The sequence below is a fragment of the Branchiostoma belcheri genome, unplaced genomic scaffold, assembly GCF_001625305.1.
Source record: "Branchiostoma belcheri isolate BF01 breed outbred unplaced genomic scaffold, Haploidv18h27 scaffold6, whole genome shotgun sequence".
Classification (NCBI taxonomy): Eukaryota; Metazoa; Chordata; class Leptocardii; order Amphioxiformes; family Branchiostomatidae; genus Branchiostoma; species Branchiostoma belcheri.
Window position 1 is genome coordinate 2,831,923 of NW_017804242.1, and position 15,110 is coordinate 2,847,032.

Below are 15,110 nucleotides of genomic sequence, written 5' to 3' on the forward strand. Positions count from 1 at the left end.
GTCGGGGAGAACCATTTCTTGACTTGTGGGAAGATGCACTTGTAGATGATCATGACAATCACCACTAGTCCTGCCGGCAGCACGAGGGTCTGCGAGAGTTCAATGGGTGACTTTAATGGCATGAAGTCAAACTCAGCCGCACATGTGTACAGCATGGTGTGGAAGTCGCGGTAGTCAGAGAACTTGGAGCGCAGGATGTTGGCGATGTGAGCATCATCTGTGACATTCAGCACTTTAGATATCACAATCTTCAGTCCGATGCACCCGGCGATGAAGAAGATCCCCTGAAGCGCCATGACAGCAATACTGAAAGTCTGCCTCTGCAGAAGTGGCTCGAAGGAAACAATAGCCATGACAGTGAGAAGGCAAGAAGCATAGAAGGATGTCAGCAGCATTTCATTGCCAAAGAGCAGGACATAGCTGACCATGAGCCCCCAGGATGTGTCCTGTAACGATGGTCTTGACCCTGTCTGCGGGGATGAAGCCCATCACATACACCAGGAACACTGCAGTCATCTGTGTCAGCAGGGCAAACTGTGCAAACTGCCAGGGCAGGATGAAGGTGATGTTACAGGCAGCCAGGAGCACGACGTGCTTCCAGCCAACGCTGCGACTTCTCAGCATGCGTGTGACAAGGAACATCTGCAAGGCCAGCATGGGGAAAGCGAAGCTCTCTCGGAGCGGAGGGGTCCACTGCACACGGGTGCACTCCCCGTGGTTAAAGAAAAAGGACGCTACAGTTAGAACACCACCAACCATGCTGCCACTGAGATAGGTACCAAAGATGAAGAACAGGCCCATCATCAGACCATTCTGTACAAACACTGAATTAACATAGAAGTAAGCTGGCTCTCCCATCCCCTCGCAGCTCTGTACAGGGGACATCCCCTCGCCTCTGTTGACCGTCCAACACAGCTTGGTGGGGATGTCGAACATCCCCATGACGGCTTCATACGCCCTGTAGCAGGCCGCCAGCACCACCTCCGGGTACAGGTTAAACCGCTTCAGCACGTTGATGGTTGTTGGATATTCTGTCATGTTGTCGTACATCACGGCATGGAGGCCTTCCAAGAACGTTCTGGACTCTGCAATGGTTTTGAAGTAAGAGTAGTACAGCCCCTACAAGAGAGAGAAAGGAGAAAAAAGGAAAGACTAGTTAACAAAATGTGCCAAAAGATTAATTGTCCAAGCATTCTTCATGATGTTACTAGAAATTTTGAATGTACATGATATTTTCACTCCCTTTTAGCTATCCTGCAATCCTAGCTATCCTTCATTACAGTTGATTATAATACAGATAAGATAGATTTTGGGTCCACATTTATGGCTTATAAAAAAGTTGTAAGTACCCACAGAGAAACCCAATATCAAATTTCTCCTGAGCTAGAGGTTGAAAAGTCCTATATAATCCATTTCCTGCACCACAACCACAAAAAGCAGGGAACCAGATGTAACACAGAGAATGCTTCATGCTAGACTTACATGGAAAGCTCCAAACAAGGGTTAAAAGATAGCCTGAGGGCAAGAGCTTGATGTGGGATGCTGTATGGACCCTGCATTTCTATTAACACCTCCCAATTTATATATCTCGCAAAACGTCGGCCATTTCATACTCCACTGCACACGGAAAAGAAATCAAACCCAACAATAACTACAAATGTATATATAAAGTAGCATTAGCATCACTTATTATCATTCTACTGTTTACTGTTGTTATCATGTTCTTGCAATTAGCCCTCGGGCATGAATTTGCAATAAACTTTCATTATAACTCAGAATCACCACTTAAAAGGTTCTGTTGCTCAAACGAAAAGAATTTATGCTGATCACCTGTGGCAGACTGTATTGGTGTGGATACACTAACATCATATTATACAAACAGCCTGGATGATAAAAAAAACCTTGCTTGCTGGGAGGATTACATCTTGTCCATTTTTTCATCTCCAGGTAGCCTGAAATCCATCTACTCTCCTTATCTCTGGTTAACTCCAATGATAACATTCCTGGGCGCTAGTTTTATTCAAGCACAAAACCCAGGAGACTGCGAAAAGGACACAGATACCAAAGAGTCCTGTATACTGATATCCAGTGACTTTAATTTAGTCCAAACAACTAGAAGATTTTTTTACCATTTCAGTCCTAAAGGTAAGTTCTCTCTCCAAGGTGGACAGGTGGGAGAAATGGCGGTCACTCTCAAACATGCTGGAAATGTGGTATCTGCAGAAGACAAAAAATTGCAGCCATCATGTTATCGAATGTATGAGGCAAGGTCACACAAAGTACACATACAAATCACACTGTTGAAGTGTTGGTTGCTGATTTCCTACATACATCCGAGGACCAAGAAACCGAATTAGTGTGGCCTATAATAATGGCAAAACTCTGTGCTATACCATTTGAAGTAAATCACATACATGTAATTTATAAAACCATCTGTGTGTTCTCAATATGCAGTGCAGCTCAAAGTGGCACATTTCTATTCAACACCTTAACTGCATGCAGTGCTGTGAGTGTGAAAACAGGGTTGCCAGGCCCATTTCTCCAGCAGTGAACACAAGGAACTAATATGCTCTTTGGTACAAGATCACATCTGTTACACATGTTGATAAATTATAGATCAGATTATCCACCCTGCTTTTGTTAGAGGATTGGCGGCCTTTTGTGTCTGTTCGGTTGTGTCACTGTTCTTACAGGAATGAGATACAAACGTGTTGTGTCAGCTGGTGGTGCGTGCTTCTTCCATTAGAAAGGCTGATTAACTTTTGTCAGGTGGGAAGAAAAAGCCAAAAGAATGGAGGAAATTTCTTTTAGAAGTAGCATATAATATCAATAGTGTTCTAAATAAAATAGGCATGTGCAAAATCTTCCATAACCTTGCTATAAAGGCACTGCCAAAGCAATGAGTTTCAACTGCACTAATTAACTCTTTTCTTACTGCATAACCCCATAACCAATGCAAAATTTGCGCCTAATAGCTACCTTATCAGGGAGATGGTTAATCAAGCGAGGTTAATTAACACATGGGCGTGAGCACGATCCACAAAACGTCCACCCTCTGATGTCATACTACTGATGTCACACAGATCGGAGGCAAACGATTTATAGTGTTTGTCATTAGCTTGTTCAAACCAAAACGAATGACTAGGTAGAGCGTCAGTTCCTAACAGTATACATACCCAACACCACAACAGATCAGTATCTAGTGACATTGAAGTATTTAACTTATTTAAGGAGAAAAGGTCCAGACCAGAGCCAGATCGACTTTTATGAGTCGTTCATAAATGGATAATACTGCATTGGGTGTCTTACAGCAGATATCACCGAAGGTTGAACAGACAATCTGTATTATATGAAAACTTATCATGTTGCAGAACGGAGGACACAAACTATTTTCCTACTTCTAGTTTTAGTTTCCTGAACGTATAAACGTTCCCGCACTTACCCATGGAGAGCACTGAAGACGATAGCGACTACACTGATGACTACTACCCGGACTACTCCGCTTCCAAAGCCCTTGAATCCCTGAGGGAAAGTACCGTCTGTCTCCGAGGTTGACTTGGCTGTCGCCCCTGAACGGACTTTTCTGTTCTTGACCGCCATACTTCTCTACCTGCCGCCCGAAGACGTGAACGTGAGAGGACTCGTCCTTCTAGTTTCTGAACGGACTTTTTACACGTCGAACTGTGGGCGATACCAATAGGGGGAGGGTGAAACTTGCTATGAAATTACAAATGTGTGATAATAGATAGCAATATGATGAATCAAGCAAAATGAAAACACACCTTAGATTAAAAAATACCAACATTAAATTTGTTACAGTAATTATTTTCAATAGTTTTATCATGTTAGTATTATTGAAAATCTTGGATACCCTGTGCATTCTTTGGTATAACCTGGGGTCACAGTTCAAACGGGATTTCCTGCACGCCTGCTGTGTTGTTGTGTGCCAGGTGTTTTTGTGGGCGTTATAAACCCTACTTTACTTTTGACAAATACTCATGGATTTGGAAGAAATGGAGGCAGAGACCCTTGATGGAGAACCTGTCTTAGTTGCAGTTCTTGACGCGTTCAAACAGTTTCTTGACAAGGTAATAATATGAAATGTCATGGCTGAGTATGAATATCCAAGCAAGGAGGTCCAAACATAACTCTACTAGTCAGTTCTATCAGTGGAAACTGTGAGGGATTGGGAGGTAGCGTTACATAAGGGGTTATAAGTTAAGTCTAACGGTACTAATGTTTATGGCAGGATCCATACACAATTTGATGGCTGTATTGTACGGTGCCTGTCAATAAGAACCTTTGATGTTGTTGTCATGTCAATAAGAATTTAATTTGCACTCTTGACAGGATGTTTCTGTCACCAGCCCCTTAAACCTACTAACTTGCTAAGTCATATAACATTAGCAACAAAGAAACATAAACATAACTTTACATGATGTATATTTTATCAATCTGTACCACCTTTGCAGCTGAGAGTTGACCCTTCAGCTGCATCTCTCCATCTGGACAGAACCAGACTATCTCAGCAGCAGGTGGCACATGGAGTCGTGATGGAGCATCTGACTCAACTCTGCAACAAACTCCAGGTGATGTGGTTTCTCATGCTGTCATAATCATATGACTATTGGTTTTACTGTGAAATATGAGTATGCCTATAGCTTAGTTAGAGCCACCTTGACTACAGATCCTACTAGTAAGTTGACAGTCAATATGCTAGCCTGGTATCCATCTTAATTCATGACAAGTTGATGGGACTTCCTTTATTCCACAGAATTTAAAAGACACACAGACAGCAATGAGTATTGGAGATGACATTTCACTTCAGATGGAATGCCCCACACCACTGGAAGAACAGGGTAGGTTGTAACAAGGAGAATATCTTGGTCTTTAGGATTTACTAGTAGCATCATATCCAGAGAGTGAGCATGATCGTATATACGAGCACAATGAGCTAAAGAGTGCAATAGGTACATGCAGCAACAGTACTACAGCCAGGAGGAGCTTACCAGGAGTTGGTTTGAACCGTTTGATTATAGGCTTTCGAAGTTGTACCTTTTGTTAGATGCTGCCTAGAAAACTCACTAAATAAAAGGGTTACAAGTGGGTGTGATCATAGCTCAAATTGTCAATCATAATGCACTAAAATGTGATTAATGAGGACAAAGGGATTTTGTTCCTTATCCACCCATCCTGGTTTAAGTGACTTACTATCCATTTGCAAACATCTGACAGGATGAAGTCTGCCTGACCTTTAGCCTGCTGTGTGTTCAATAAATCTGAGCAGTGTGGGGGTGAAATCACTTAGAACATCAAACACAACCCCTAGATGAAATAAAAACAGCTTCTTTTTGTTGTAGTTACATGTTTCAGGGTACCTAACAGTATACTAAGAGTATCATTAAAATACAGGGCTTCAGGGGACTAACTGTGCTACCTGTGTAATCTCCTTGATCTGCTTGGAGATTACTACCTGTGCCTTCAGGCTGTGAGGAGGAAAGGGTACTTACTCGTATATTGTGCATGGTTATGGACTGAGTACAATATATTTTTTTCATTTCAGTTGTTAAAGAAGAATTCCATGACTGTAAACTTGGGGACTTACCAGAACTGCCCCTCCCAGAAGTAGACCCTAATCTGGTGCAGATCAAGGCCAGCAAAGCTGAGGTGGGGTAATGATGTGTTGTGTTACATTGTTGTAAGACATTCCCCTGACATGATTGAGGTATATTCTGGAGTTCAGTTCAAAGACAGAGAGCTTTGTATTTTCATGTACCTAATGATATGTGCCTGCATTTGTTCTTTTCTCAACTTCCTTAATGTCTTTTTTCTTCCTTGAATCTTGAAACCAACTGTCCTTTACAAAGATTGAGAGAAGAATCCAAGCTTTTCTGCAGAGGAAACAGACAGAGGTTGATGAGAACAACAGAAGAGAGTTTGGGGCTGTCAAACCCAGCCTGCCAGGTATGCCACAATGGCCAGATGGTCTAACTAAATACCCCAGATTACCAGTAGTACAGGTTTCACTGTATACGCATATGCTGGCAAAGTGCAAGTAGTAACACATCATTTCTATACTTCCAGATGGTAGCTATAGCCCAGATCACATACATAACATACCAATAATGCTGATAAGTATTGGTCAGCATAAATTAGGGATGGCATACACAAGTAACAGAGTGACAAGATTTGAAGCCTCTACATCTGACTACATGCAGGAGTCAATATCTGTCTGTTTGCTCTGTACAGAAGGTGGAAGTGTGACAGAGCCAGACTTCAGCTGTGCCAGGACAGATGCAGTGTACCAGCCACGGGTAGGCAGGAGCCACATCAGAGGTTAGTATGATATCTAATACTAGCAGGTAGAGATGATAAGTTTAGACACCCAGGTTTGAAGGTATGCATAGCCTAGATGGCACACTAACAAGTATTGGAGCACAAACAGTCAAAGGTGTGGTGAAACATGATTTTTTTAGCCAGTAGTGTAGTTTTGCTTGAGTTTCATCCCATCTCTTCTCAATAAGTGTGTTGGACTCTTTTAAAGCTCCACATACAGGGGCCGTAAACAATCTGTGTAATTGTATGTCCTTCAGTTTGCAGAGTAGTGAACCCATATGGACCCCAGACCAGACAGACACCTGTCCCCAGATCGACTACTCCCTCACAGACAGTTGTGAAGTCAGAGCCTGGTACATCACCAGCCGTGCCGTCCACAGCAGCAGCTGTGTCAGAGGGGATAGAGGAGCGGCTGAGAAACATGGAGTCTCATCTCAAGGTCAAGTCAGGTCAGTTTGTCCATTGACAGTTGCGCATGCCTCCTTAAGCTGTTTGGTAGCAAAATAATCAGCAGGGAGAAAGTTAAAACTAATTGTGACTTGTGTCCTAACACAGGAACACAGGTGAACACAGATATCTACAGCCGACTGAAGCAGCTGGAGAACCGAATCCTGCACCTGGAGGGGCTGTCACCTGAGTACTTTCAGCTGGGGGTGAGACACACTGGTTTGGGTTGTTGTCAACATTGAATTATGTAGCTGATTCTAGCGTATAACAATGTCTATAATGTACTGGAAAGTTGCAGCTCTCTCTCTCGTTATTTCAGCCGGCTATAAAGTTCCAAAAGCAGGAGCCAGGCAGCCATGTCCACCAGGTGAGGGTACTTTTTATTGCTACATGTATTTACTTTTGTACATGTACAAGTTACATGATCTATTAACAGGTTGTTCTAGATAGACTTCCAGAAAACTGTGCAGACTGCACAGACTTCTGCTTCTGGCAGATCTTTATGTGGCAAAATTGTAACTGCTGACCGGGAAGTATTATTTGTTTGGCGAGTGCAATGCCATAATTTGCTAATTGATTTAGAATAGGTTTTGCCAATAAGACACTTCAAACTGTTAAAAGTGTTGAGTACAAAATGGTTAATTAGACATTTTCTTTTTTGTGATCTTTTGCAGGATATGAGCATAGAGGAGATAGATGAGCGGATGAAGGCCCTGCGAGAGTCCCTCCTCAGTAAAAAGGACACTTTGCTGTACCCAACAACCAACACAGATGAATTCCAGTGAACTTTTTAAAGTCAGTTTCACATAAAAAAAGGCAAACATCTTGATGTACAATCAGAAGCCTGCATTTCCTCTCTGGCATAAGTTGGATGTCATTCTACAACATGGAACAATGGATTGTAAAATTATAGTAGAGTTGAATGATCAGTATTAATGACAATGTTGTTTTAGAAACCAGCTTGTACGCACATTATAATTACTGTACAGTGGGTACAATACACTTATGAGTTGTCATGCTTTACTTGGTTTGGGGAAAAGCTTGTTACTTCACATTGTCACCTATCCCATGTACATCCTGTATTCCAATAGCAAAAACCTAACACTCTTATCTTCAAAAGATTACCAACTTGTAGTGATGGTTTCACTGTCATGTCATGGTAGAAAAGGGATAGTTTAAGAAAATATGACTTTCCATAACTTCATTTATCACAGCATTACAACAGCCCCACCTACCTGCCCATGGCTTAACTGCACAAAACTATGATGAATGCCAGGCAATCATCATGATCCTGCCAATAACTGTATGACTGTAAGAACTACTCCAGAATATATGTAATATGGCCAGTTTCCTGTTATTATCAGTGCAAACTATCAATGTTTCTTTACTATTCACTTTTCTAATTCTATTTCACCATGTTACATGGCACTGTAAAACACTATAAAACCCTGTCAGCTGAATGGTATAACTCCTATTACATAGAATGTACAATTAGATGACATCCACCAAGCTCTTGTCTACATCTGTTGCCTGACTGATCTGTGTAACATACATTTTCATTGTCACATTTTCAACAGTAAATATGAAAACAAATACAAGCTGACAGAAATTGTCAGCTGATCAGATTTATTTCTTTAGATGGCTTGTCCATAGATAGATAGGTTAATGGTTTGTGCTGGACAGTTTAACCATAGAAGTCGAAGTCATCATCCTCTCCTGACTGGTCCTGTTTCCCTGTGCTGATTGCCAGATCATCAACATCATCATCAGACTCCCCCCAGAAACCTGCAGGACAGAACACGCTAATGATCAGACTGCACAATGGAGACTTCTCTGTACATCCACAGATGATATGTCAAAACAAATAGGATTTTATAACCTGAAGTCAACATTGTAAGTAATTGGTGTTCAGCAGTCAGGTCACTGTTACATCCTAAACTGCAGTCACACAGTATTCAGTTACATATCTGAAATAAAGAAGCTCTTGCAAAGTCTTAGTCTTTTGTACCTTTAGGCCTCTTTGGGCCTGTTGCTGTCCCCTCTGTGCCGGTGGACCCCATGGACCTGGTGCTCCTTTCCATGGCAGAGGGTACATAGCCCACAGGGGAGCGTGGGGACTGGGTGGGGGAGGAGGAGACTGAGCTGTCCTCGTGGGACGCCTGTCTGAGGAGCGGTGATCGTGGGGACGGGGGACCGCTTCGTTTTCTCGGGCTGTCATGGTCTACTGAGTCCTCACAGCTCAGGCTGCGGCCTAGGTTACCACCTCTGCAAGCAAAGAAGACATTTCATGAAAACATTGATGCCATTGCTAAATAGTGTGCAGAAATATAGGGTACTCTTTCCACCAGGACATTTATGTCACTCAAAAGCCAGTGCATAGTCCCAAAATTTTGTGTGGATGTTTAGGAGATATCTTTTAAATTCAAGCACATTTCAACTGATGAATTCAATGTACATGAAATATGGACTAACGTACTTCAAATGGTGCCTCATTAATACCTTTCTTCAAATGCATATGTCATGTAAGCACAAATATAGTTACCTGACTGTTGAGGCAGTTGGATGAGGAGACAGCGCAGCCTCGATACCGTCCAGGTCGCTGTCTCCCTCCAGCTCTTCCTCGGACAGCTGTGCTGCAGGCTGCTGCTGGAGGCTGCTGCGCATCAGGCTCTGGTAGGCAGCCGTGTCTGCACAACACACAGGGCAAGCTGGATCAGTCACCACACTCATAGTCCAGAGGCTTCAAAATAGCACATAATCACAAACCAAAGAAATAGAAAAAAAATTGCATAATAAATTTCAACCTAAACAAAAACTAGCAGGAAGAGAAATAGACCAGACGTCGGGAAAGTTCAAAATAGCACAAAGAAATACCAATACAAAACTTTACAAGCACAAGTAATTTCAATCTGAAAAATTACTAGGAAGACAGTGAGAAGAATTTTTACTTAGTGCTACAATTTGAAAACATTTTTGTATTTTTTAAGCAGTGAATGGGTGACAGCAATCATTGCTGTACTGGATAGAGGAAGTGCGGTAACAAACTAGCCATAGGGTAGGTGTCATATCACAACAGTCGTAAAGTTCTACTTGTTATGACTCTAACAATCTACTCGTACTTCCTAGGCTACAGAGAACCTACTACCTACCAGAGAAAACAGCCCTCTACTTCATATGGGATTTAAAACTTACCATCCTCATGTGAGATTTTGACATCCAAATTTATAGTCATCCCCTGTCCATCTTACATGCATTAGAAACACAATGCAGGCATAAGATTGGGTCAATCCATTAGAACTTTACACAAGCTAATCATCAACACAAATCTGGTTAATCATGCTTGGATTTACACATTGTACATGAGCATGTTTACTTCCAAGGGCTCTCAGCACCATGCCTCCTATTTGCAAGACAGCTTCATTAGAACTGCCTTAACAGATGTAAATTTTAAACCCAACAATAAGTGAACCATTCAAAAATTGCAATCATTAGTACTCATAGTCATACTTAAAACCAAGAGGCACAATAGAACCTTGGGCCACACAGCTGTGTAATGACAACAGCAGGGGACTAGTCCATTGGCAGAAGGAAGTTCTACATAACAGTATAAGTGGTCAGACCTGTGAGAGGGACATTGTTGTCAAAGAAGCTGTCTCCTTCATCCTCACTTTCCTCTGTGTCCCTGCTGGGAGCTGTAGGACAAGAATATACATGTACAATCATTGTCATTAGTCATCCACTTTTATAAAGAGGTTTATTTACCAGTACATGTTGTCATTCATACTTTCAAACAGGTCCTTTCCAACCAATTGCAAGTTTGTTTAAGGTTCAATAAGTTTTCTTTAGGTTGACATAATAATGTCTAACTCATCAGCTGAAAGTATCAGGAGCCAGAAAAAAATGTACAGAATATGTTTGTCTGTCTGACTCTAAGGTATTTTGAACACCTTTTTTCTGTGAAGAAAACTTCAAGCACAATGTTGGTTAAAGTGTGTGATACCGTAAGATATCACCTGGGCCAGAACACCCATATTGAATGTGAGTTGAACACAGGTATGACATGAACATATACTATATACCCATGTACCTCTCTTTCCAGTTGAATTGGTAAGATTAAGAGGAGGAGTTTTGTGCAGAGTGTCCCGGGGAGGGTCGGGGGAGGATGGGATGGGGAGGGAGGCAGATGACGTGGCTGACTCCTCACTGCCCTGGTCGTCAGCCAGGGTCTGATTCCCGGCACAGCCCTGCACCACGATGGCCAGCAGCTCAGCAGCCTGGGGCACACAGGGACAAGGATGTTTCAACATCTAATCATGACCTTACTGTACCAGACTGTGGTTGAAATCATGGATATTTCAGCCAAACTTGTTAAACTAATCTGACAGATAAAATATCATCATATACTGTTATGATAACAATTAAAAGGGTGCCAAAAGTCTCTCTAGGTCAGACAAACCGTACCAATAATCAAACTTTCCCAAAAAATGGATGGACAACATTAAGGAACACACAAGGTTGACCTTTATAGTGTCAACTGTCAACCCCCTGAGAAATCTAGCAAAACCTTAAGTGCAAGCATGTCTAAACCTTGCAAAGGCAGAATGACAGATGACAAACTGACTACCTTCTGCACTAGAGTAGACCCAGGTTTGATTAAGAGTGGTGAGAACACGTCTGCAATGTCCTCTGCCTCCATGACTCCACGCCGTACCAGCAGGGTGAAGTGTTGCACCAGGCGATCCCACAGTGGGACTGAGTGGGAGTACAGGCTGGACCTGTGGACAACACAACCTCATGTGCTCAGCAGAAAATTCATAGAAAGAATAGAATACCAAAAGAATTCAAAAGACAATGCTGATAAAAGACATAAATGGATGGAGCTACGATTCATTAAAATTCAACTAGGGACACCAACATGGTGGTCATCACCTGCCTGGTTCATTGATACAGAGGATGAGTGAACACACTCTGTACTTTTAAGAATGTTGATTACCTGACACTGACATCGTCCACCAGGGCCATGCGACCAGACAGTAACTTGTCGGTGAGGAGACAGCCTGTTGGCAGAGCACTGGTGACACGTGGGAGCTCCTGACTCACAACGGCACTCAACACACCAGGGTCCTCATCATGGGGACTGCCTCCTGAATTAGCATCCCTGAGGGCGTAAGGGCACAAATTTGTGACCTGTTAACAAGTATAAAGAGATTCATGATATCCAGAGTAAAATGACTGATGATGTTTTATGATGGAGTTGAGTAATGCAACCTAGTGTTGAACTTGACAGATGATGATGTATTGGATGCTACATGAAAGAAACCAAGCTCACGTACTCAATGATTTCCCTTGCCAGCTCTGGATCTAAGTCCCCTCGCCCATACAGCCCTCCCCGTCCTCGTAATCTGGGCAACGCCTCTTCAATGACGTCCAGCAGTACCAGCAGCCCCTCCATACTCAGTGGTACGTCCCGTTCAGACTGATCAGGTGATGCGGGTGAGGGGGGTGAGTCCGGGAGGTCGTGTGGGGTCACAGAGGCAGTCCTGACTGACTCTGGTGTGAAGCTGATGTCGTGGGCAGCAGACCTGGGGGAGTCAGGAGGGAAGGTGGCACCCAGGCCTGGGGACATGGTGGGACTGCCTTTGGTGGAGGAATAGGGAACAGGACTGGATGGGCCAGTCTTGGCTTTAGTGTCACCGTTATCACTGAGCGGAAGGCTTAGCTCACTGTCGATGTCACTGTTGTTACCATTGTTTGGTGGGGATTTGGGAGGGGAGTCTCTTTCTGGTGACATGTCACGGAAAGCTGGAATCACAAATAAGGACAAAGTGAGCAAAACTTTTTAAGAAAAAAAAGCTACTAACTTACATTCATACTAACAAATTTTACCCAAAGCTTCATGCATTGGTACCAGGTAACTTTCAAACAAAGTTCTTGACAATTCTAAGAAAAGTCCAGAAGGAACAAACTAAGTGGTAATACCTTGCTGTCTATTGGTGCTGTGCCTTGGGGATTGCCCAGTTCTCCTTGGAGAATCAGTCTTCCTTCTCCCAGGTGTTACATTGCCTTCATCTTGTAGTGCCTCCTCTGTTTCCCTCCTTCTCCCTGGGTGATTCTGTCTGGGACTTGCCCCTGGCCTGATTTTCCCTTGGTCTCTAGGAGAAGCTTCTCTACCAGCATCATCTCTGTACCTGCCTGTGTGAGCGTTCAACTGATTGTCATATTCTGGTGCTGTTTCCTGTTCTTCTGAGTACGACGCTGACCTCACCATTGGCCGCCTGCTCTCGTAGCCTCCATCAGGGTTTCCCTGCCTCCTGTCAGCATGTGTAGGCTCCTGGTAATGTGCAGATGGGGGTTGTGGGTTGCCTCTGCCCACTGACGAGTGTGGGAGAATGCTGACGTCTGTCGACTGTGGTGGAGGCATCCACTGTGGTACAGTTTCAGTGTGCTGCTTTGGATGCATTTTCCAGCTGTCTGGGCTGTCCACAGTGGAAGCTTGCTGCCTAGGTAGCCCTGTGTTACTACTGTATGGCATGGAATATGGTGTGGAGTGGCTGCTGGGACCCAAGTTTGGGTAGGCTGGAGCAGGTGGTGCATGTTCTAGTTGTGGACTGGATTGATGCAGCCCTGGTAGCATGTTACTTGTTGGTCCTGAATTAGAAAGAGGATAGGACAGGCCTCTAGGGTCTGTAGCGTGAGGTCCATAGTCCATTGGCTGAGTTTTTGCGTCGTGGCTGGCTACCTGAGGAGGCTGATTCTTTGGAGCTGTAAGCTGTAGACATCAAAACAAAAGAGTGAATAAGATTAATTGGACATAAGTTGCATTAGGCAGCCTAGCATAAAAGAGCAGAATGTATTTTCTTTGTGACACTTTTTGGTACCACACAAAGTATAAGAAAGCAGATGGTGATTTTTCTTCACCATACCTTTTCTTGTCTCTTTCTCTCCAGTTGTTCTCTCCATCTTGGGAACAATCTCTCTATATGGGCCTCATACTGTTTCTGTGAATGGAACAGAGATGAATCTTGATATACAAAGTACCTCTCAGACAGTGAAACTTAAGATAATAGCAACAAAGACATGCACAGGTTTTAAAAGTAACTTGTGGCAGTGTATATGCAGAAGAATCACCTTGAGTTCCCTCAGCCTGTCTGTCCTGGCCGACAGCATGCTGACGTGACTCTCCACCCTGTTGAAGTCCTTGAGAAGCTGCTCATTGCGGACGCGGCTCTTCTGCTCGTCTTCACACAGCTTGGTCCAATAGGCCTGCAGCTTACTTGCCCTCAGTCGTGCCCTGTAAATATTACTTTCTGTGATGCTGCTTATTGATATATAGACAGTTGGGAAATCCATTGACAGCTGAGCTATGACAGATTCATGTCTGCATGTGGGTTATGCATTACGAATTACTCAAAATGCTCTGCTGACATTTCATACTGTAGTCACTGTAGGTACATCTGTAAATGTAAATTCAGAAACATCCCTAAAATTATATGTTATGTAAAACATCCATCGATTACACTTGAGCTTGAATCAGATTTGCCCGGTTATGCCTTATGATGTAGCCATAACTGCCTGCTGACATTCATTGCCAAGCGGAAGTAGAAGCAAGGAGCTTCTTGGTAGAAGAAGAAAACATATCACAACACAACTCTACCAGTCATGAGTCAACAAAGTTAGTCTATTATAACAGTCTGTATTACCGGGTAAGTAGTGTTCCAAAATTATGATAGATGATTTATTTATAACTTTTGGGTAAACATAAATCGCAACACAGATCTGTGCTAACACAGAGCACTCACAGTCTTTTGTCCGACTTCATGTAGGAATTCATCTGCCTCTCCAACTGCAAACGTCGTTCTTCGCTAGAAGAGAGAATATTCAAGTGCAAATCAATAATTTTCTAGTTCCTGTTCTGGCGTCAGATTGTTGTCATGGTTTCCAGGGCTTTTTCAACAAAAATTCGGCATGCACTTTGTCTTTTTCTACCTAAATCAACACAAAATACTGTCTGGAAATCTTGTGTGATATATTGAGCTATCTCTCGATAGATACCTGGCATGCAGTTGGTCTTGAAGTTGTTGAAGTTTAGCGTAAAATTCGACATTGCTCGTCGCCATTTTGAACACCCGCCTCCTTCTCCCGACAGGCAGCGCGAGAATAATGATGACAGCAACCAACCATGTTTGCGTTTTATTGTTAAGCGTTTGAAGGTTTATTAGGTCACAAACTAAGCATGATAATACAAAGTATTATCATAAAATTAAACTGATATATTGTGATGTGTACTTGTTTAAGAAGTGCTAATTTTCTACAGTAATAAACCGATA

At 42.9% G+C, this 15,110-nt stretch overlaps 3 protein-coding genes across 4 annotated transcripts; 1 reads left to right on the forward strand and 2 right to left on the reverse strand.

Annotated features, from left to right (window-relative positions):
* Positions 1-2: 2 nt before the first annotated feature.
* Positions 3-3,695, reverse strand: LOC109482255 (probable C-mannosyltransferase DPY19L1; the record flags this gene model as incomplete). Its single annotated transcript, XM_019784946.1, is given in 4 exon segments — positions 3-434; positions 436-1,119; positions 2,130-2,217; positions 3,443-3,695. Coding segments are annotated over 4 exon segments (1,362 nt in total), but the record flags the coding sequence as incomplete, so codon positions are not given.
* Positions 3,696-3,906: 211 nt separating this feature from the next.
* Positions 3,907-7,922, forward strand: LOC109482612 (MAP3K12-binding inhibitory protein 1-like). The gene is made up of 10 exons (XM_019785413.1): positions 3,907-4,088; positions 4,473-4,589; positions 4,775-4,859; positions 5,564-5,667; positions 5,868-5,964; positions 6,250-6,336; positions 6,594-6,785; positions 6,892-6,989; positions 7,103-7,150; positions 7,458-7,922. The coding sequence occupies exons 1-10, from the start codon at positions 3,999-4,001 to the stop codon at positions 7,566-7,568; spliced, it is 1,029 nt and encodes a 342-aa protein (XP_019640972.1). The 5' UTR covers positions 3,907-3,998; the 3' UTR covers positions 7,569-7,922.
* Positions 7,570-14,948, reverse strand: LOC109482611 (centrosomal protein kizuna-like). 2 transcript variants are annotated; one of them, XM_019785411.1, is made up of 14 exons: positions 14,836-14,948; positions 14,583-14,645; positions 13,912-14,074; positions 13,707-13,781; positions 12,763-13,552; positions 12,117-12,585; positions 11,777-11,941; positions 11,408-11,558; positions 10,871-11,057; positions 10,404-10,475; positions 9,976-10,026; positions 9,326-9,470; positions 8,792-9,048; positions 7,570-8,568 (listed from the first exon to the last, which is right to left on the reverse strand). In XM_019785411.1, the coding sequence occupies exons 1-14, from the start codon at positions 14,898-14,900 to the stop codon at positions 8,468-8,470; spliced, it is 2,754 nt and encodes a 917-aa protein (XP_019640970.1). In that variant the 5' UTR covers positions 14,901-14,948; the 3' UTR covers positions 7,570-8,467. The 2 variants fall into 2 exon arrangements, with proteins under 2 accessions (XP_019640970.1, XP_019640971.1); XM_019785412.1 differs by lacking the exon at positions 9,976-10,026.
* Positions 14,949-15,110: the final 162 nt, after the last annotated feature.

Coding starts and splice junctions, on each gene's coding strand:
- LOC109482611 (XM_019785411.1), bottom strand. CDS start 14,900: ATGGCGACGAGCAATGTCGAATTTTACGCTAAACTTCAACAACTTCAA. Junction 11,058..11,407: donor GGTCTACTCTAGTGCAGAAG/GTAGTCAGTTTG, acceptor TGTGTGCCCCAG/GCTGCTGAGCTGCTGGCCAT. Junction 9,471..9,975: donor CAAAATCTCACATGAGGATG/GTAAGTTTTAAA, acceptor TGTGTTGTGCAG/ACACGGCTGCCTACCAGAGC.
- LOC109482612 (XM_019785413.1), top strand. CDS start 3,999: ATGGATTTGGAAGAAATGGAGGCAGAGACCCTTGATGGAGAACCTGTC. Junction 5,668..5,867: donor TCAAGGCCAGCAAAGCTGAG/GTGGGGTAATGA, acceptor TCCTTTACAAAG/ATTGAGAGAAGAATCCAAGC. Junction 6,786..6,891: donor TCATCTCAAGGTCAAGTCAG/GTCAGTTTGTCC, acceptor GTCCTAACACAG/GAACACAGGTGAACACAGAT.